The sequence below is a fragment of the Phocoena sinus genome, chromosome 16 (assembly GCF_008692025.1).
Source record: "Phocoena sinus isolate mPhoSin1 chromosome 16, mPhoSin1.pri, whole genome shotgun sequence".
NCBI classification, from domain to species: Eukaryota; Metazoa; Chordata; class Mammalia; order Artiodactyla; family Phocoenidae; genus Phocoena; species Phocoena sinus.
Window position 1 is genome coordinate 71,402,206 of NC_045778.1, and position 21,334 is coordinate 71,423,539.

Consider the following 21,334-nt stretch of genomic DNA (forward strand, 5'->3'; position numbering starts at 1 on the left):
TTAACTCCTTACCCTGGAAAGGGTGTGTGATTAAATATGAAATGACAAGTGTACATATTTTTATATTCCTAAATATGTGTAAGACACATGCCAGCAGACTGATAACAGACACAGGAATGCAGAAAGCAGGAAGAAACAAAGAACAGAATTCCTCAAAATAAACCATTTTGTGATTAAAAATTACTAAAGTTATAAAGTCTTACACAATTTTCATATTAAAGAATGTCAAGTTTGGGGAACTAAACCAAAAATGTCAATAACCACAATTGACCTTTAATAGGAAACTGTTGGTGCTTTTTAATAAGTGTGGTGAGGAGAGTTCAAATCACAGCATAACAGAACCTGTTTAAGTGAATTAATGCAGTTTGTAGTTAGTGTATCATATAGCAGTATTATTCAATTGGGGAAATCACAGTTGAAAAACATTACATTCTAATTCCCTATGAGTAAACTGATAAGTAACTGTAAAATCATCACTGGAAAAACATAGAAACAATCAAGCATAACGAGCCTACAGAAAGATAATTATCTCCAAATTTAGGAAGTACATTTACCTGCCTATTCACCTTTTCAAGCCTATGTTTAGCATACGTGCAGAAATAAAATACAACTACTGCAATTATTACTATCATTTTCTTTTGCCCTTAGGTGAGAAACACCTGACAGCTTCATGCTGAGCTATGCTAACAAAACGAAACCTTTCACTTTCTTTAATAGTAAAATTACCATTACTGAATCACTGTCATAAAAAATGCACTCAAGTACATTACCACTTATTTTAAACAAACACCAGTTTTGAAACAATCAACTTTGAAAAGCTGCATAAGTGTTTTTTTTTAAATCCCTGATTACATTTGTATTACTCACTGTGGTAGACTGAAACATTGTATTTTTAGAGACTACCACCTAATTTCTTTAAAGAGAACAACAGACCTGTGTAATGCAGAACAGCAGTGAAGCAAGACAATTGTATGCCTGTCACCCATCTTCACTGTACATAAGAACTGTGATAAAATATGGTCCTTGTGCCACATGAGTCCATGAGAAAACAATTAACTCACAGCACAGAGCACGTGGTTTATCAAGATAGTACTCTATTCAATTCAGGGTTTGGACTTTCACCTCAGTTCTGCCTTCTGGCCACTAGAGCCTTCCCCCCAAAGTCCTTGGGAGGCTGTGGACACAATCAATAGTATGTGTTTTGCATCCCCCAGTTAATAATGTGTGTAATTAACACTGGGTATGGGACTACTAGTTTGACATCAGCTCCTGAGTTTTAAGCTTATCTCAGTATATCCTAGAAAGCAATTTGTATGCCACAGTGCCTAACCATTTCCATGCTACTGAAGTTTCTCCATCAAAAAAGGATCAGACCCAAAACAGAAGCTTCTTTGGGGGCTTTTAAAATCACCTTAAGCTAGTCACTTCTGTTTATCCAATTACACACAAGTGCTGCAAACTTTCATCATTACATTTGATTTGTGGTATGCACATTACCTAAAAAGATAACATGAATTTTTTGTAAACTTCTAAAAGAAGTCACACTTAATACAGTAATTAGAAAAAAATCTTATCCCTATAAAGATTTTAAAAACTACAAAGAATGTGTACTTTGCTAAATAGCTTACTTATAAGTGAACTTACAAAAGTGACATCAAAAAAGAACCTATACTCTGAATACAGTGACAAGAACAGAATGTCTATAGCCCTTGCCAATACACCAAAACTAAATCATGTGCTTGTTGAAAAGGACTTCTGAACATATCCGCCTTCTGGTTTATGGATCAGCAGTTGGAGCTGTCTGTATCTCTTATTTTTTCAACACTGTCTTCTTTGTCTTCTGGTTTAATTTCACCTTCATCATCCTTGTGTTGAGTTGGATCTTTTTCAGCGACCTGGTCTTTGGTTTGGGGTTCATATGTGGAAACAGGATCTAAAACTACAACTGGTTCAGCTTGTTTTTCACTGCCAATGTATTGTCTCCTGCATTCAGTGTTACTGGGAGGCCTAGGGGATGAACAGTTAAACAAAAAAATTAAAAGCAGAGAGAGAAATCATTTATCTTTCAGATTCCTGGATTCAGATGAGCAAAAACCCCAAAACGTTCTAAGTCTAATCAACATGCAAAAAGTGGTCTTTGAGGTGCCAGCCATTACAAAAAAAAAAAGCTATTAGATTACATATTAGGAGCACAAGGCCAGAAGACGGAAAAAGAGCAATTAACTGCATAAATGTTAAAAAGCCAAATGCACCTACCTGCTTAATTGCATGCTCTTCTCACAGAAGCACAAAGCTCACAGATACTCTGTGCACACCTCCCCACTGCCTGCCGCCCCCAGACTCCTGTCCCACCCCACTTAGCTGGAAGGAGCCAGTTAACCCCCCCCTTGTGTGCTGGGGTACATGTGATTGCAGATTAGTTCTAAGACTGCAACAAGGAGGGAAATAAACCACTCCCATCCCTGATGGGCAGCTGAGAGATATGCCAGCTGCTGCCATTACTGGCAAGAACAACTCTAGTCAGACCTGTGGAGGGATGAGGGAAGGAACAAAAGCAGATGGGAGAATCCAGAGAAGAAGTTGAAATACTAAGTTACCATACACTTTTTCTAAAAAAGGAGAATCATGTTTGAGAAATTTCTTATTGAATTTCAAATGCAGTTTCTTTTTCCACTGAGGTTCCCTTTCTTCTCTTCTAAGAAGCTACTGCTTCTCAAGCTAAATGGGCAACAATTTCCTTGTGGAAACAGATGTCCTGAAACACTCTTCTCTTTTCACGTGTCAGGAAATTAGGCTGTGGGCACCTAGTCCTCTCAGAAGTCAGGTCAGAAGCCATCATCTGAAGGTATTGGACTGCTGACCTGATGCCTGGAGGTTGAAGGGTGTGTAGTAGGCAGGGCAGAGGCTACTCAGACTTATCTGGTCTTCTTGGCAAATGCTGGGATACTAACCATGACCCAGCACGCCCCTGTCCCACTTCCACCTCTGGATGTCAGGATGTGTACTGGTGAACTGTTGGCCAGGGTCTGCCCATTGCTCTACCAGCCCCTCACCAGGACTTGATTTCTACTATTCCCTGACCCCTAGCTCAGATCTGCTGGTTAGACACTCTCTTACCACCTAATACCTCTCCCTTGCTGGAGTTACCACAGTTATAATACTGGCAACCAGTTGTTTAATGTCTCTCTCTTCAAATAAAATGTAAACATCCATGAGGTGGACTGTTCAGCTTTGTTCACAGATCTATGCCAGCACCCAGTGCAGATCCATGTGTGGAGTAAACAAATGAGCAAATACTAATGAACTACTGTGTGTGAAAGGCTCAGAATGAATGTGCAGAAACCAAGGCTTTGGTGTGAGTAGGTCTGAAGGTCTCTCTTATACAACAGAAGTAACAGAACAAATTATCAACTATTGAGACAAAGTGGCCTGCACGATCCAGCCACAGGTACCAAAACTCAAACCCAGTGACCTCAGTTTTATCACCTGGTACTATGAGATCTGTCCAAATGTCTGAAAACCACTCCATAGGGCTATCCAGTTCTACCGTGTGACTTGATCACCATTCATAAGTGACTAGCACATAACTGTCTTCTTTGGAGGTCATAAAAGCAAAGAGATGACCTGAGAGGAAAGCTATACTGTAGTGAGGACAGATTCCTTTATTTTTGCCTGGATTTGTCAACACCCTTGTCATTAGAAAACACCATGACACTGCCCATCTACCTTGGCCCATCCACTTCTCAAGATATCTGTTACTGTGCGTTGGGAATCAATATGGGATGTAGTTGGTATCTGGCTTGACTTTCTCTGACCCAGGCAACACCTGGCAGGCTGAGTCCATTAGGGTATGGTCAGAGAAGCAAAACCCCCATGAATGGCATAAAGGCTTCATTATAGGCATTAGACCTCAGGCAATGGAGAGAGAGAGTTAGCTAGGCAGTCTACGTGAGTCTGTTGCCTCTGTGTATTATGCTGGGCCTGAAACCAGCAGGTCTTGCAGCTGAAAAGGAACTTGGGTGAAAAGTGGCAAGAAGCTGAGGACAAACCAGAGCCGCATCTGTCTTTCACAGTCACCAATCCCGATGATGCAGATGAGCTGCAGGATAAACTGGAGCCCTTCCACATGGAATTTGCACATGCACCTGGCCTAAGATTTGGGGAAGCTGGAAGGGAGATGTGGGGAGCTGGAGAAACTGTGGGCCAGCTGTGCCACATGCCAACTAGGTGACAACGCGCATGAATTGTAAAAGAGCCTGCCCTACGCAGACTTTTGGGAGCATTAAAAAAAAAAAAGACTATTATGTCACTCCCACTTTCTAAATCTCGTGCAAATTTCTCCTGTAGACAACCCTAACCTGGAAACAAATGGGAAAGGGAATTCTCGGAAATAAAGTTCCAAGTTCTGGCCTAGCTAAAGTTGTTACAGTCAAGGCCACACAAAGTCTGCTGGTCAAGTCCCCAGTGCGGTTCCACTACCCTGGGTCTAAGCCTCATTGTATAGAAGCCAGCAGTCTGCTCTACGCATGCAAAGGAAGTATCCATCTCATTCTAGGTGAACAACTTCCATCAACCCATACTGACCTTCATCACTTTTGTAGAACTACCATGGAAGTTCTCATGCCCATGTGTGTCTGCAGATGAAGGGGTGGTAAACACATCCTAAAACGCTTTCTTCATCAGCTGGAGGCTGAAAACTTCCAGGGAGCTCTCAGGGCTCCATAACAGCAACAAATGATGTTGACTGAACTGAAAACTCAGAAACTTTGTATTGCCAGGCTGAAACTGTCCTGGAATTGTCTCAGTCCAGAGAACTGCTCTTTCCTGAAGTAGGCTTCTTAATAATAGATTGATCTATTATTAAGTCACCTGTACACTCCAATTTGAGAACACCTTTATTATCACTGAACTTGGCACAGTGGAAAATTATGTGTTGAGAATCAGAGTAACTACTTTCTTGAAGATAATGACCACTGACTTGGAATCCCAATGGCTTAAGGCTAAAAGGGACTGTGGCAATCATCTAGTCCAACAGGTCCTTTTACAGATGAGGAAAATGAGGTTTGGAGAGAGGGAAAGCCTGACCTTGAAATTATACAGCTTATCAGTGGCAGAGCCAGGACAAGAATCAGAAGCTCCTCTCTTCCTGTTCCTGATTTTTCCACACCATCACACAGTTATTTACCAAAGGCATCTTCCAAAAACACGATAATGATGCCACAGGCTAATTCTGGCATGTTTACTGATTCTTTCTGAATCCCTGTTTTCAGCTTCATCTTTCAGAACTATAAATATAAAATCCATCCCTTCAAGCTACCCTTCGTTTTTTTTTTTTTTTTCTTTGTGACTTAAAGCTAGCTCTTCCTTGATTTGACATCATTAAGTCCATTCCTGGTTCCCATGGGGAGCTGCCCAGGGCTCCTTCTGGAATGAAGGGCCTTCCTCCTAGGCTTCATTTCTAACTCCATTCCCATCTCATGGGAAGAGCCAGAAAGCACCATCAGTGATGTTGCCAAGAACCCAGGCTCTTGCTCTAGGCAGCCACAGTGGCAGGTTCTACAAGGTTAAATCTGAAGCTTCTCCCCCAAGGTGAAAATCCCAGCTGCTCAAATGCAACAATCCAATGGGAATTGCCATATACTATTGTTCCGTTCAATTTTTCTTCTTTAATTCTTCATCTAAGAGCAATGACCACAAATAAGGAATTAAAATTCAGTATTCATAAAACGTACGGCAGACCTTCTCCTGTATGCTGCAAAATCTCCAAGTAAAACTTAAATTTTATAGGTGACATAAAGACTAAAATCATGGAATGTTCAGTCTGAGAGGGATTACTGACATGAACTAGTCCAGCCTTTTCATTTGTCAGGTGAAGACACCAAACAAGAGTGAGTTACATGATTTGTCCAAGGGCACACTATTTGTTAACAGCAGATACAGGATTAAAATTGTGGACTCTTGACTTCCTGTCCAGTACTTTTTTTTCTTACCACAACATACTGCTAGTGATTTTTAACCCAATCAAATAGATATTTTCATGGGTCATTTTAAATCATTTGTTAAGTGCTATTTCAAGACAAAAAGAAAAACCCAAAAGCAAAATAAAAGCTAGGAGACAATATATCAATCTATACCACTCTGTGAAGCCTGATGCCCAAGTACAACTTGGTTGCTCTTTTACAAAGCAGTTACTTCTCCCCCACCTGCAAGAGGGCCAGAGGTAGGGCTGGGGCAGATGAGGCCACTTGCTGACTCCAACTGGTACTGGTACCAGAAGAATCAAAACAGCTGCAAACGGTATTGTCAAAGTTGAACTTTATAATAAAGGGACTCAGTGACTTATCAGACTGTGTTACAGGAGATGAAATTGCAGCATTCTAATTTTTAAAAAGCACATCATGGTTTGCATTCAATGAAATTCCTTTCAAAATCGACTTTCCACATTCCAATTATATTCAGCAACATTCGAGCTAACATTTCAGCTGCAATTCAAATTAACTAATGCCCAAAAGAGTCCTAATAGACATGGTTCTGAGCTCAACTGAATACAATCAAAGCTCATGAAATGAAGGGGGAAAATGCTTATTTCATGCAAATTCTGCATATCACTCAAGCTTAATTCTACTGATAATATAAAGGTGGGACATTTTGAACATTACAGTGAATGAAACTTTTAAGCAGTGAGAGTTATTTTATAAAATGCTACCTCTGAAAAGCTGACTGCCAAACAGTGTAAAAATGGTTTGAGGCATAAATGTCAAGTTCATTTCTATTTCACTTCTGAGGTAACTATCTTTCAAATCGCAACAGCTGGACTATTTAACACAATCTGGTGAATCAAAGTATATAGTTCTTCTCTGGTCTCCCAGTGGGACGCCTGCATTAGTCTGTGGCAGCCATCCAACAGATGACGCACAGCCGGATGGTCTGAACTCTGTTTCATTTACAATAAAAATGGATAAAGCTACAATCATATTTACCACCTTCAAGGACAGAAAACGGCAAGATTTAAATTTGTCTTTATAAAGTAGTTTCCTGGGAAAACTCCAAAGAGGAAGTCAGTTTTATATCCTCCCTTGTGTAAAAATAAGAAGTCTTACTTTTTTTTTTCCTCCCAAGCCCTTTATACAGTTACTACAGCAGTGAACAGCAGTGGCATTACAACAGAGGTAGTTTTTATTGTTTCTCTCAGACATCCTATTTTTCAGGATATTTTAACACACTTATCCAAAACTTACCAAAATAAAATTTCAAACATAAGATGAAACTTTCTATATTATTGCTAATTCTAATACTTTTAAATATAATGAAGGTAGAAAAAACGAAGCTAATTTCTTTTGGCTTTGTGTACTTTTTGAAACTGCGTTTTAGTGCAAAGAATAAATTAGTTTGCCAATTTGGGTCAGCTTCTATTTGAGGGAAAAATAGATATCATTTAAATTATGAAAAATAATATTGTTAAACAACAGAATACCGCCATGGTTGAAAATCTGACATCAGCTTCTAGATGCTGATCTGCCATAAAATTAACAAGAATTCCTTTTTAACAGAGGTAACAATGGCTGGGCAAAGACCTCTGTGTCCACACTGAGCCATAGTTTCTTTGGTGGAAAAACTGCAGCACAGCCATCTCAGTGCACGGGTTATATCTCAGACCACAGTGCACGTTACGAAGCCTTGTCCCAGTTCTTTTATTCTTCTAGCGTAAGCTGGACTGTGCACATTTACAGATTCCAAAATACACTGGCCCAGGGAGGCTCAGGAAACTGGACCATTCTCGCCAGCAAAATCAATGATAAAGCATGAGCTACGACTGATTTTAGCACAGGCAAAGATTCTTAAATGTGTTTGATACTTTTTTTGGCTACTTTTTAAGCTTTTTGTAATTTTGTACAACTTTCAGTCACCATGGAAAATCCACTGAGATCTCAGCTATGAAATGTGAATATTATTTAAAAGAGATATTTTAAGGAACATAAAGGCTTCCACAAGAAACACCATATATAAATAACACTGGCTCCTCAAGAAAGCTGCCGTGCACAGAATGTTTGCATTTTCATTCTTAATTTTCAGAGCAATGTTTTTTAAATTTTAAAAGATTTTTCTTTAAATTTACTGTATTATATACTTTAAACTCTCTTTTAAGACAGGAAGTCATGAAGCATTCAGTGTGTTACTTTTCATAGTTATATGACAAAATATACTTTAAACGAAAAGCATTTATCAGGTTTCAGAAGTTAAGTCAATTTATCCTCAGATCTGAAATTGCATTTAAGTTTTAGCCAGACTTCTATTTGAATAAATTTTAAGTCTCCACTACTCCACTATATAAAAATAAAAGGAAACACAAATACTGCAGAGACTACTGAAAGATGTTTTAAAAAAATGACAAAGCACCAAAAGCAATATGGTTCTCCATGGAGAAATGATATATTTTATGCTAAGTCTCTTAAAAGCATAGGTGTTTGCAACTGGAGGCAAATGTTAGAAGGCAATTAATTCTTTGAGAGAATTGACAATTACTCAGCAGCATTTTAACAATTATTTCGAGATTTACTCAACAGAATTTTAACACTAGGTGTAATATAGCCTCAACTATTAATCTGGAAGAAGCTGCTGTCTGTAAGGTAACTCAGAACACCTGTAAGACAAAACTGACAGGCGGATCTTCTGGACAGCCCACAGGGGAACTCCTTTGGAGGGGGGAGGAAAAAGAGACTGAGTAAGGAGATCTCAACTTCCCGAACATCCAGTTGTTCTGCTAATTTTGTTGTTAAAACTTAATTGTCCATGTACAGGAACACATGGAGAACCTTTGTAGTAGTGCTTTGCTGAGCAGAGCTGTTTCCTGCAGTGTCCGTACACAATTCAGCCGTACTAAGATTACAGTTGAGAGCAGAGCAAATCCTTTAATTGTATAAGAGCATCAGATTAAGCAGTAACTTCCATGCAGTTCATTTGCTAGCTAGTAGTCTCTTCTCAGAAACGAATGTTTGCTAAGTACAGGGAAGGTGCCCTCCTTTCTCGCACCATGCATGCAAATACACATATGCACACATACACAATAGGAGAGAAAAGAGGAGAGGAGGAGGGGAGGAAATGGTAGAGTTGGGAGTAACAGGAAGAAAACCTATTCTTTCCACCACAAGCACTAAAAACTTCTCTATTTTCCATTTGAACAAAATGTTGACCCAAATCCCTCTAAAGTAAGTTAAGAATCTCAATTTCTATTTGGTAACATATTTCAAAAGCTCAGATTCTCCAGCTGCAATGCAAAAGAGCAATACTTTTCAATTTCATTTACAAAAATTAATCTTACAAGAATTAATCTGTGCGGGGCCACAGGTCACACGTATTTAGAGACACCAGAGACCTAGAAATTAAATGCAAATTAAAATAAAAATGCCTGTACTGGAAACGGTCATTTTTCTACTGAAATTGAAGTCCTGTAATTGCTACATAGGTTTTTGTTTTTTAAATTCTTCTAGGGCACAATGTGACCCGTTTTGACCTCCCAAACAAAAAAGGCAAGCTAGCCGCCTGTCTGATGGCTGAAAAGGAAATTTTAAAGAGCTTGATAAAGCTTAGAGTTTTGGGGAGCTCTGGGGTTGAAGAAGGGCATGATGAATTAGAGAAGTATTAACTGGAAGGGTCTCTGGCAATTGTGGCTTAAAAGCATCTTTGAGAATGACCAAGAGATGAGGACACAGCTATGAAATCACTGCAAATCACACCAGTTACAATGGAAACTGGGTTCTCCCCTTTGAAGCCAGGTTCTAGAGATGTAACTAGGTGAAATGACAAATCATCCTTGAGGTTGACTCCCTTGTTTAACTGTAACTGTCAGGCGGATATTCACCCTTCTGAAAGTAATTAATAGAAAAAGTGAGCACAGATGAATAAAGCTCAATACAGACAAGTAAGGCCACTTCTAGATGAGACTGTTCAGAGACAAAAAAGCAAGACTGTGAGAACACAAGATACTCTTGGGTCTCTGCCTGATTGTGATGTAGAACTCTTGTAAGATCTGCTTGTCTCTTTCTCCATACTGCAGGCCCATTTGTCCTGCCTTTCTTTAAAATAGAGATGTTCTAAAATATGATGACAATGGGCACTACACCACAAACTCAAAGGAGCTAACCAGTAATTGACCAAAGGTAGAGCTGACTCACAGAGGTGCAGCATAAAGTGGATGCAACGGTGAAATTTATTTGGGGCTGTAGAATGTATGTTTTAAAACAACTGTATTCACAGTGATTCATCTTTATATTGTCATATTATCATTTAGTAAAACACCTTTCTAATCCAGTGATTCAAGTCAGATATTTTCAAGGTATTTGACTTCTGGGAATGAACTAATCCTCAGCATGTTTGAAATGTAAATAAATAAAAAATGTGTACATGAAACTTATGCCAAAGATTAAAGGAGCTTAGGCTGGTATTCTAATATGGTAATTTCCAAAAGTTTATTTGTGAAGCATGCCCCTTTATTGGCCATTTGACATGAAAAACACTAAAACAATTTCTTTCCAAATCTCTTTTAAGTCTTCTTGCTAATTCAGATTGGCTCTCCTTTTCAGAATTCTTTGCTTTACTGGGTAACATTTTCTTCCCTTGGCAAAAGATATATTAATTGCTTAGTTTAGCCTTAGGAAGAGGAAAGAAAAAGGAAGAGATGACACTATCTGTGAGTATGTAGGGTCAGAGGAGCAGGATGTGAATAGGGCAAATGGAGCAATTTAACTACAGAATCACTGCTTCCTACAGAAGAAACCTTACAGTCATTTTCTTCCCTTCCATTCCTACAGCTCTTAATACACTCAACGCAGTATGCTATAGCTCAAAAGCGTGGGCTCTGAAGTTAGAATGAAGAAGGTTCAAATGAAATCTGACCCAATTATCGATTAGGAACAGAATTTTGGGCAAATTGTTTATGTCACTAAACCTCAGTACTTTTGGAAGAATTAAAACAACACATAAAAGTATTGGCTTCATAAATGTTAGTGAAACGATAGTAACAACAACAAAACATCACCAAAGCAAATTCCAAATTGGAAACTGGCTCGTTACTCATAGCCTCCATCTATAATCAACATAGACATCCTGCTTATAGCGATATAAGCACATTTCCTCTCAGATGAACGCTGTTATAATATGGATATATATTAATATATATTGATAAAGAGTAACAGAAAATTTAAAAAATAAAGAGGCGAAACATATACAATGGAAGGTTGTAGGCTTTTACCCCCAAATGTTTTCCCAATTCACTTCACTTACATCACTCGAGATCATCAGATCTCCCCATTCTGTGGATAACAGAGCTAACGTGTCTCAGGTACCTCACACAGGATTAAAATGGAAGACAACTCTACCCATAGCTAGGAATTATACTTGCATTTTCTTACTTATTGCTCAACTTACGTTTGCTTCTGAAATACTGACTTCCTAGTTACCCTTTAAATCAACGCCCCAGAATGTGTAAATTTGGAACCTGTCAACCTAACTGGAGTTCAAGAAGCAAGCTTTGGCTTGACTGTATTGCATGGTACTTTTCTGTACACACGGCTGGGAGACGTGTCATGGGTCTGTGTCACATTTTAAAAAATGCATCTGCAATGGTGGCAAACTGATGGCTATTTCCAAAAACTGAATGAACTAGCAAAAGCCAAAGTCATTTGGAAACATATGTTGAACATATAGTAGTGGTTAAAATGGGCCATATCATTTTTTGACCAAGATAAAAACTGACACTAATTCTCTTACACAACCCGCCAAGTGGCTCTAAAGCACTCTTTACTTCTCACCCACTTTTTCCACCCCAGAATAAATGGATAGGAAAGACTGTCCAATTTATTTCCTCTGTGGTCAGGTATCTCTAATCCAAATAGGTCTAAAAGCATTTGGAGCAACAGTGACAGGGCTGGAATGAGTATCCTGACCCCTAAGAATATAACCCTGAAGGATAACAATCATTTCAGTCTGGATTTGTAAGTTCCTAAGATGTAGTTTGAAAATTAAAATTTTTCAAAAAATTATTTTATATTTCTAGGTTTGTGTTTTACTGTAAATCTATATTGAGAGACATGTTGGGGGTAAAAACTATGTGCTTAACTCTTGTTCTTTATCTTAACTGTGAACATCTTTATCAAGCAACCACATCTGGGAGGAATTATTGGGATTCTAGAGCTGAAAGAGACTCTGGAGAGTGCCTCATCTACTTCCCTCAATTTTAGATAAGAAAAACAGTACAACAAAAAGTGAAAAAACAAAAACAAAACACAGAGGTTACATAATTTTCCCAAGGAAACCTGGCCCAGTCAATAAGCCAGGTGTTCAGTACCTAAGCTTTCAACTCTAACTTTTGTCCTTGATAATCCAGTAATGCCCCAGCATTATAATTTTATATTAAGATAGAAAAGGAATTTATTGAAATATTTTTCATAAATTATTTAATTTATGTGACAACCCTACAAGGTAGGTATCATTACCCTCATCTTCCACGTGATTAAATAACTTGCCCGAGGTCATAAAGATAATAAATAGCAAACCCAAGATCCGAACCCGAGGTCTCACTGTGGAGCTGGAGTTCTGGAAATAATTCAGTGCTGCTCGCCACCCTGTGCATATGTGGAAAGACACTGATTTAGAAAACGGATCATGCTGTGTTTCCTTGTTACTCCTCGTCCAGTCTACAGGCTTTTACTGGTGAAAATACAAATCATTCTTGGCTTTTTTGACCCTGTGCAACACTCAGTTAGCCTATTTCCAGGTACTGTAGCTGTCTGAAAGTAATGGAATCGTTATCTTTTAAAAATTCTATAATTTGGAATTTTCCCTATTTTACATTGACCATCCCAGCCATTGATTATCTTGAATCAATGAGTCTTACTCTATTTTAACACTGTCAGAATATTTTGGATCAGAAGGGAAGAGCATGAAAGCAAAAATAAGGCTTATACTCTCCATTCGCTTGGCCAGCTCTTTACCTCTCGCATAAAGGGAGATTATGAGCATAATTCCTGTTTGAGTAATAACTAATCGGAATTAATGAAATTCAAATTCACTGTTAGATTTAAGATATTATTACTAGATAGTATGTATTCACTAGAAATAACTGAGGACACAAATATTTCTAAAGCTATTATTGAAAGATAAATAGAAACAATTAGGCTTCTCCAAGTCCTGATTATCTTTTTCTTTCTTTTTCTTCTTTTTGCTTAAAAAAAAACCCTGCTTGCTCAGACTGGTGACAAGAATGTTAATTTTAATTAATCCTTGCAAGTAAGTATTAAAGGTGTCTCTTGCTGTCTCATAAGTTCCTAAGAAATAAATCCATATATCTCTCTGGCTCTACAATTTACCAGATAGAAGTTACTCAGTAATTTGGAACATACACATATGTTGATTTTAGGAATTAAAAGGAAAATAAACTTTCTGGGAATAGCCTGATGCTATTTAATTTTCTGGGTAAGTGAAGATCTTATGCAGAAAACATCTTTGCTTCTTCCTTCACTTTAAAAGTTTTCTTAGTAGGTTAGCAAACTTTCCTGTTCACCTGAGGCAGTGAGCACAGCCGAATCTTTCTTTTACAACTGGGTATTCTGTTGTCTCTGATAACTTTATCTTGTATAGGTTCAAAGATGCAGAAGATATGCAAAACTGAATGTAAATGACTCCTAGGCATTTAAAAAATGTTTAAAAACCCAAATAAGCAACCAAATAAACCAAAATATCTAATATTTATGTACACATATATGTGTATATGTGTGACTGCTGAATAATGGGGGAATGCTGGTTAACTGAGTATTCTAATTAATTGATATTCTGCTGTTTTATTGATACTAAAAATGTATTTATTCATTCATTCATGTATTCAACAAGTATTTCCTGAGAGCCTACCATAAGGCAGGAGTTTTTCCAGGTGTTTGAGATACACCAGTGACAAAAAAATGTCCTACCCTCATGGAGTTTACATTCTAGGAGGGGAAGAGAGAAAATAAGCATATATATAATAAAGTATGTAATACGTTAGAAGATAACTGTTATGGGGGAAAATGGAGTAGGGTCAGGGAGAATCAGCGTTTAAGGGAGTTGAGTTACAATTTTAAATAGGGTGGTCAGGGTAGGTAGGCCTCATTGAAAAGATGACATCTGAGCAAAGAAATGATAGAGGTGAGATAGTGCAGCTACTGGGGGAAGGGCATCTGAGGCAAAGGGGATAGCAAAAGCAAAGAGCTGGGGTGGAATGATTCTAGGCCAGAGAGGCCAAAGCGGAGGGTGGAAGGGAGCGTAAGAGTGGCAGGGACTCTGTGTGTGTGTGTGTGTGTGTGTGTGTGTGTGTGTGTGTGTCTGTGTGTGTGTGTGTTCGCAATAATGTAATGCATTAGAGCCTACTGTGATTGATATCCTCCCTTGACCTTGATTCCCTGTCAAGAGCCGATAATACCACTCACCTGAAAAACACTACAGTGGTGTCGTCACAGATCAAAATAAGGGTGCCATTACCAGAGAGCAAAGGCACTTTTTAAAAGCAAAGGAAACATTTGCACTTCAAAGTGACAAATCAGGTCTATGAGGTAAGACAATGTGGTTGCCTCTACCTTATGGCTAGTATAACAGAATGAACCTGCTAGCCAAAGCCAGCCAGAAACAGCCTGAAAATAACCCTTCTCATTCCTGGTAGCTAAACCTCTTTCAGGGAATCCTGAGAAATCCCATGAGTTTTTACTTTTAAAGCTTACATATGACTACATTAAGTTCTTTTACTCAGTAAAAAGCTAGGTTTAAACATAAATGAATGAAGCACGTCTGGGAAGTGAATAATTACCATGTACCTACACAAGACACTTGGATTCATTTGGATAGTCTAATTGTACTTAAGAAACACGTTTTTCAGAAAGGCACTCTTCTTTGGTAAATGACTTGTCAATATGAAAATGCATGGCGTTAGTTATTTCAGCTAAAGCATGTCAAGAACTGAATAATCAAGCATTAGATTACAAAGTTTAAAAGTTAATACAGCAGCACAGAGTATTTGTATTAGTGCTTTAAGTAGATAAATTAAATCGAAACGTGTCTCTTAAACACTCATTGAACAAGCAAGATGAGAAATAAATTGAGCTTCACATAGGCCTTTATGGCATCTAACAACTGTGTCTGTCAACAAATGGATCCTTTTCACTGTCAATTCAGCACACATTTTGCAGACCTTGGGCCTGCAATTATTTCATTTCCTTTCTTGGAAATGTAATTTCCACTTACTTTTGGAGAATAAAAGGCAGACAAAAGAAGGAAGGAGTTGCAGTATTTTCTGATTAAGATTATCTGTGTAAAATGGTAAAGGAAAAAAAAATCTATACACACACACTGAAGCATTTCTCAGAAACTAAGTTGTCTCAGCCAAATTGCTTTTGTGTCTGGATACTGGTTCAAATGTAGCCAGACTGTTGGTGTCAAATTAGGTGCTAAACAAATTTAATAGGACAGACGAAGAATGAATATAGATCATCTTTCTGTTAGAACTGTTCAAATGACTCCAGTCAAAAGAAAGAAAACACATGACTGCAGGAGAAAATGTACTTTTTAAACACAATGAAATTAGACAAAACTGTAAATCAGCAAAGAAGGTCATTCATTCCAAAAGAGGGGGAAAAAGTTAATAGTACCAATAAGAGAAACGCAAGACTGGAAGAAAATACCAGCTGGCAAAAACAGATCTAAATTGAATCGCAACTTCATTTGTCCAGGCTTCACCTTTTAAACTAAGACAGGTACAGCTACAGAAAAGGGTTCTTTCTCCCCTGATAGAATGGGAAATCAAAGGTTTAATTAACCATGATTACAATATTTGCTGATCTGATTTGTCTCACCTCTTCCTTTTCTTTATGTGACAAACCAGCTGACATCCTGGCAAGAGAACTAAAGCAAAACTAGACTAATTTCAAAAAGAGCCTGCCATTGTTATAAAACAAACTGATCCTCCACCAGATCTGTCTGAAACACATTCAATAGCAGGATTAATTCTTTGTCAATCAAAGTGCCACTTTCAAGCCATACATAGGTAACTCTTTACATAGCGTGTTTTCAGTCTCAGAACAGAGCAATATTAAGGCACATCTTTAACTGAGAATTAGAAAATAAGGCTGTAAAAACATACCCTTCAAAGTAAGTTTGAAGATCTAGTATCTTCTTTGGCTGCTCATGAACCATTAAGAGGGATGATCTAAGTATTTAATCTTGAAAGAATGATTAAGTGTCTTCTGATGCTGAATAAGGATCATCCAAGTCAATTCTTTGTGTAGAAGAAGAATCTGATTTTACCAAACCAGCTTAGGGATGGAATTCTCTTTATACATGTCTGCTTTGCATCAGAATAAGACCTCTAAGCTAGGAGCCTGGAATCAAAAGTTGGCTCATCAAACAGAGGAAGAAGAGTATTTATTGGCTAACCAAATCGAAATCTCTATCTAAGGAGAAACAAAGCAAAGTAACACACAAATTAGTCATCACAGATTCTTCTACACACTACTTAGTAAAGAGCATCATTACTTACTGAAATGTAACCTTGGAACTTGTGCATCCTTCCAATTTACACGACCCTTCACCTGGCTCAGGTGTTGGGGGGGACGGGCTGTTGAATTCTGCCTCCAGAGTTTTCTTGTTCAAGGCTGTTTTTGTTACACTGGATACAGAACCCAACACTGGCATGGATTTGGACTCTGAGGTGGCTAATATTCCAGTTGGACCTTAAAACCAAACACATACCTCAAGTTTAATAATTCTGTTCGATGCTTATTAATATGGTACTGAAAAACAGATGAGCTGAAAATCCCTCAGGAAGTGAAAAGGCCAAGTTTTGTTAAAATTTCAAGAGCATGCTGGAAAATGCTCCTATTAGAAATCTGCTCTGCTTTGGTGGTACTACTGCTTTTCAGGACCACGCTGAGAAATTGTGTACAGACCTTTAACAAACTCTAAAACCCCAGGCCATGGTTTCCTCAACTGACCAGAGTCCTTTAGTAATACTGGAACTGTAAAGTCTTTACTTCTCACAGAGCATGGCTTTCTGACAGCTCTACTTGAATCATTTGGCCTCTCAAGAGTTAATTCTTTCCAAAACTCAGCTCTGATTTTAAACAGAAAATGGAATGATGTCAAAAAGCTCTTTTTAAAAGGCTCATGAAGGCTTTCTGAGCCTTAAATAGCTTTTATGAACATTTTCATTTTAATGTGATTGAGAAGTAAGTGGGTTTATTTCCTACTAAAATACAGACACAGGATTATAAAAATTAAGTGGCAAAGAGTTTGGCTGTTTACCTTTTGGACTTTTCTGCTCTTTGGGTAGGATCAGAAAACTATAATAGGGCTTGTTACTACAATTATTGGCATATCAGTCTAAAACTTCTATGCATTGAAGCTAAGCTCCATCATTACTTTTTTTCTATCTTCAGTTAGGAAGATACTATCCTAGACAGTTTTTTCAAAGCAAGATTCTAGTATGTCTTTCTTGAAACTTCAGAAGGAATCCTTTTAAAACGAAGCAATTTATGAAATGTCATGAATGTACAAATAAAATTAGAACTTCTAAAAAAATAAGCTACAGAACAACCCTGAAAGGTGCAGCTAAGAAAAAAGCAAAACTTGGGCTTCCCTGGTGGCACAGTGGTTGAGGGTCCGCCTGCCGATGCAGGGGACACGGGTTCGTGCCCCGGTCCGGGAAGATCCCGCATGCCGCGGAGCGGCTGGGTCCGTGAGCCATGGCCGCTGAGCCTGCGCGTCCGGAGCCTGTGCTCCGGGGCGGGAGGGGTCCTGGCAGTGAGAGGCCCACATACCGCAAAAAAAAAAAAAAAAAAAGAAAAAAGAAAAACTTGGGACTCTCTATATCCTTAAGAAATGTCAGATCATCTAAAATGGAAAGGACTGGTGGGTACAATCCAAAATGCTAGCTAATCCTTGATTATTTATATTAGGCTTTGGAATTTTATTCTTACATTTGTATATGAATGTGTCTGATGCAGTATAACAAACATATGAACTCCAAAAATGATGTTATAATTTGAAAAACCTATCTAAGAGGGGCTGGGAAATTGTGCAGCCATTCTGTTACTGCAGTTCCTCTAGACTTACTCCACGTGGGAGACACAGATCCTCCCTGGTCTGGTAGAAAGCCTCAGCTCACAAAGCATCAGTGTCTGCCTTTCTCATTTATTTCTTCGGTACCGTCTGAGCAGACAAATTTGTGACATTATAGAATATTCTGGTTCAAAAGGCCTTTCCCTCCTGCCTGTGACAAGCCTCACGCTGCATGGGGATGTGGGGGTAAAGAGAAAAGGGCAGAAAGATCAAGAAAGTTCATTCCTCAAAGTATAAATATAAAGCTGAACGTAAGATGTGCTTCAGAGCAGCTCTGCTCAGCCCCTGGGTAACTGCTGACTGTAATACTATAGATAGCTTTAAACAATCTGTCCTTGTAGAAAAGCAAGATCTGTTTCTGAATACACACCAACGCCTGCTGCTGTTCTGCAACTGAAGCCAATTCTAAAGGAGGGAGAGTGGGTGAGCTGAGCCAGAGCTGTTATTTTTCTTACATACAAAAAGAAATAAAGAAAAATGCCTAATGTTTAAGATGATGATGATGATGAACACTATTATTATTGCATCCTATTTAAGCAGTCCAATGTTTTCCAAGAGGCACTTGCTGCTCTTAGAAATGTCAGTTTTGTAGCCCACAGTCTAGGTAAATCAAGGAAATACCAGTTAGCCCCGTAAGAAAAATTCTAAAGAAAAAGGTGTTTCTGTGGCCCCTGAGGGAGATACTAACTTGGGATACGAGTTCTGCCAACCTCAGGCTGCCTCTGCCTCACTTATGATGCTTCCTTTCTCCACTTTGTAACCTCACCTTTAGCCTTTCCATAACCCTTTGTGTGCAGGAGAAAAAAATCTCAAGAGATTCAAATGCACCTGAGGAACAAACCTATCAAACTTCTCTCTGTAATTTGCTCCCACTATGCAGTTGTGCTACTTTAGCATCTTATTTGCCCCCCTGGAATTTTCATTTTCTCATTCCATGACCTTTATAAAAAGATTACATAGTAAATACCTCTGCCAGTTTGATGCTTGCAAAACATTTGAACCATGTAAAAAAAATAAGTTATTTCTTTTACTAGATGATAGAGTTTGTAAGTTTGTGTCCTCTCTACCCCCCACACATACCCTTTTTTTGGGGGGGGGCTTTGGCTACTAGGGAGCTCAAAAGAAAATTTCTGCTCACTTACAAGTCACTCCCTTCAGTATGTTTCCTCTCCATCCTGCCAATTACACAGTTCTTATTTCTCTATCCAAGTATTAATGATTCTATTGAATATGTATCTCTTATTCTAACTTCCCTCAAGTGATACCTTGAATATTTGTATACTGGTGGAATATAATCAGTAAAATGAAAGAGTCTCACCATGTCCATAAAATGTGTTCCTACCTTTCTCCACACTTTGAAATACTCAAATCTTCATATTGACTAAAATAAAAATGTTTCCTCATTTCTCCCATGGAAAACTAACTCTGAAATAGTGAGTGCTGCAAGTTTGACCAAGTGAGTGAAGAAAGAATGTTTCTGGAGGAACAAAAAGGTCAGTGGCAAAATACAAAATGTAAATGACAGAGCACAAAAATGGCATTCGCAAAGTTCTAAAAATTAATGAAAACTACATGAATACTTTCAGGATGAAATGCTGGAAAAGTCACAGCACTAACTCACAAGTGAATAACAATTCATTATGGAGGCTGGTAAATTCTTGTAAAGCGAACATAAGGGGAAAAAAAGTCTCTTATGGCATCCCTTAGTTTTCCTGAGAGTTGGTTATTTGGGCGTGGGGTGGTGGTAATTCTTACAGGATACTAACAGCAGAATTTCTAGAACAAACTGAATGGCTAATTTTTTTTTTTAAAGAAGGGCACAAAGTCTTCATCTTTTATAAAAACAGTTTGGCTGGTATTATGCTGCTTCTGGTTCAAGGAACCAATTTACTCCATTGAGTAAATCCCTACATGAAAGCTAGAGCTTGATTATCAAAAACCCAAATCCTTAATATTCTAGCAATTTAAACTTGATAGACATGACAACAATGCAAAGTTAAACTGTTACAATAGACTAATTGGAGTTGATTGAACAGAGTCTAAAAGATTCAGTACATTAGCTGTGGTTGCTATTAATTTTAGTTTAGGGTAGTTATCCAAAAGCAGCCTCCTGGCAACAAGGGGAAAACCTCATAAAGGTTTCTGCTAATTCCCATGATCAAGCTGATGGAAAAAAATCTGAAGACATACAAAGTGAGTTCTGAAACACACTTTGAAGTCTAATACACGCATATCATGATACCAATGCAAACTGTGATCTCAAGATGCTCAGATGGTCATTTACAGTTGATGACAGAGCTGGACTTTCTCATTCACTTGATTCACAGGCAGGGACAATAAACTAAATGGATATGAAAAATAAAGACGATTTCTTTGCATTTGTAACTGATTTGTAATTACGACTATTATTACTAACTATTGTGCTCTTTGTGCCAGGCACAATGCTAAGCACTTTTTATATATTGACTTAATCCTTAGAATAATCCTATGAGGTGGTGCTTTTATTATCCTCATTTTATAGATGAAGAAATTGAGGCACAGAGAGGTTGAGTAATTTGCTTAAAGGGCAAGCAGTAAACTGCAAAGCTAGGATTCAAACTCATGCCTTCTGGTTCCGGAGCCTTTACTCAATGCTACATTGTTGCCAAAGTCCATCCCGGATGTCTTTACCAAAGGGCATCTTGCATTAAGCAAACAAGATCCATAAAAGCCTGATTCCCTACAAATAAATAAACATACCAATAAATAAAAATACATTAAGCACTCTTATGAGATACCCATTAAGTACCTTTGCCATCCAATACTTCTCATTCACATAAAAAAATTTAATAATTTTAAAAAGATCATTTTATGTTAAGGAGACACTGAAAGGAAGATGCTTCAGAGAAGAAGAGTAGAACCGTGGAAAATTCAAACCAGCTTACTACTGCTATCTGCTTCTGTTGTCAACTTTCTGCGACGCAAAATCCTTTCTAACTCAGTTTCACTGTTTTCAATGTGAAGGGATTTTAAGCTTCTTGAACTAGTGGATTTGTTAAGTGTCCCCTAAAGTGAAAACAAAACAAAAACAAAAACAAAAAGGTTAATGTCTTAATACAATACACAAAAGAATATAAAAGTCAAACCACCAAAACATTACCAGAATTTGAATGGAATTAGGAACTAAAGTGAATTTGCTATATATGTATTTTTAATGTGC

The 21,334-nt window shown here is 38.0% G+C and overlaps 1 protein-coding gene across 3 annotated transcripts in view; it reads right to left on the reverse strand.

The window, feature by feature from the left end:
• Positions 1 to 279: 279 nt before the first annotated feature.
• Positions 280 to 21,334, reverse strand: part of SHTN1 (shootin 1) — a 100,860-nt gene continuing 79,805 nt past the window's right edge. For 2 of the 3 annotated variants that reach the window (XM_032608757.1, XM_032608759.1), the window contains 3 exons: positions 21,060 to 21,180; positions 16,556 to 16,748; positions 280 to 2,007 (listed from right to left, as the gene is read on the reverse strand). In XM_032608757.1, coding sequence (XP_032464648.1) covers positions 1,785 to 2,007; positions 16,556 to 16,748; positions 21,060 to 21,180 — 537 coding nt within the window. In that variant the 3' untranslated portion in view covers positions 280 to 1,784. The remainder of the gene's footprint in view (positions 2,008 to 16,555; positions 16,749 to 21,059; positions 21,181 to 21,334) is intronic. The other variant, XM_032608761.1, reaches the window with a different exon arrangement.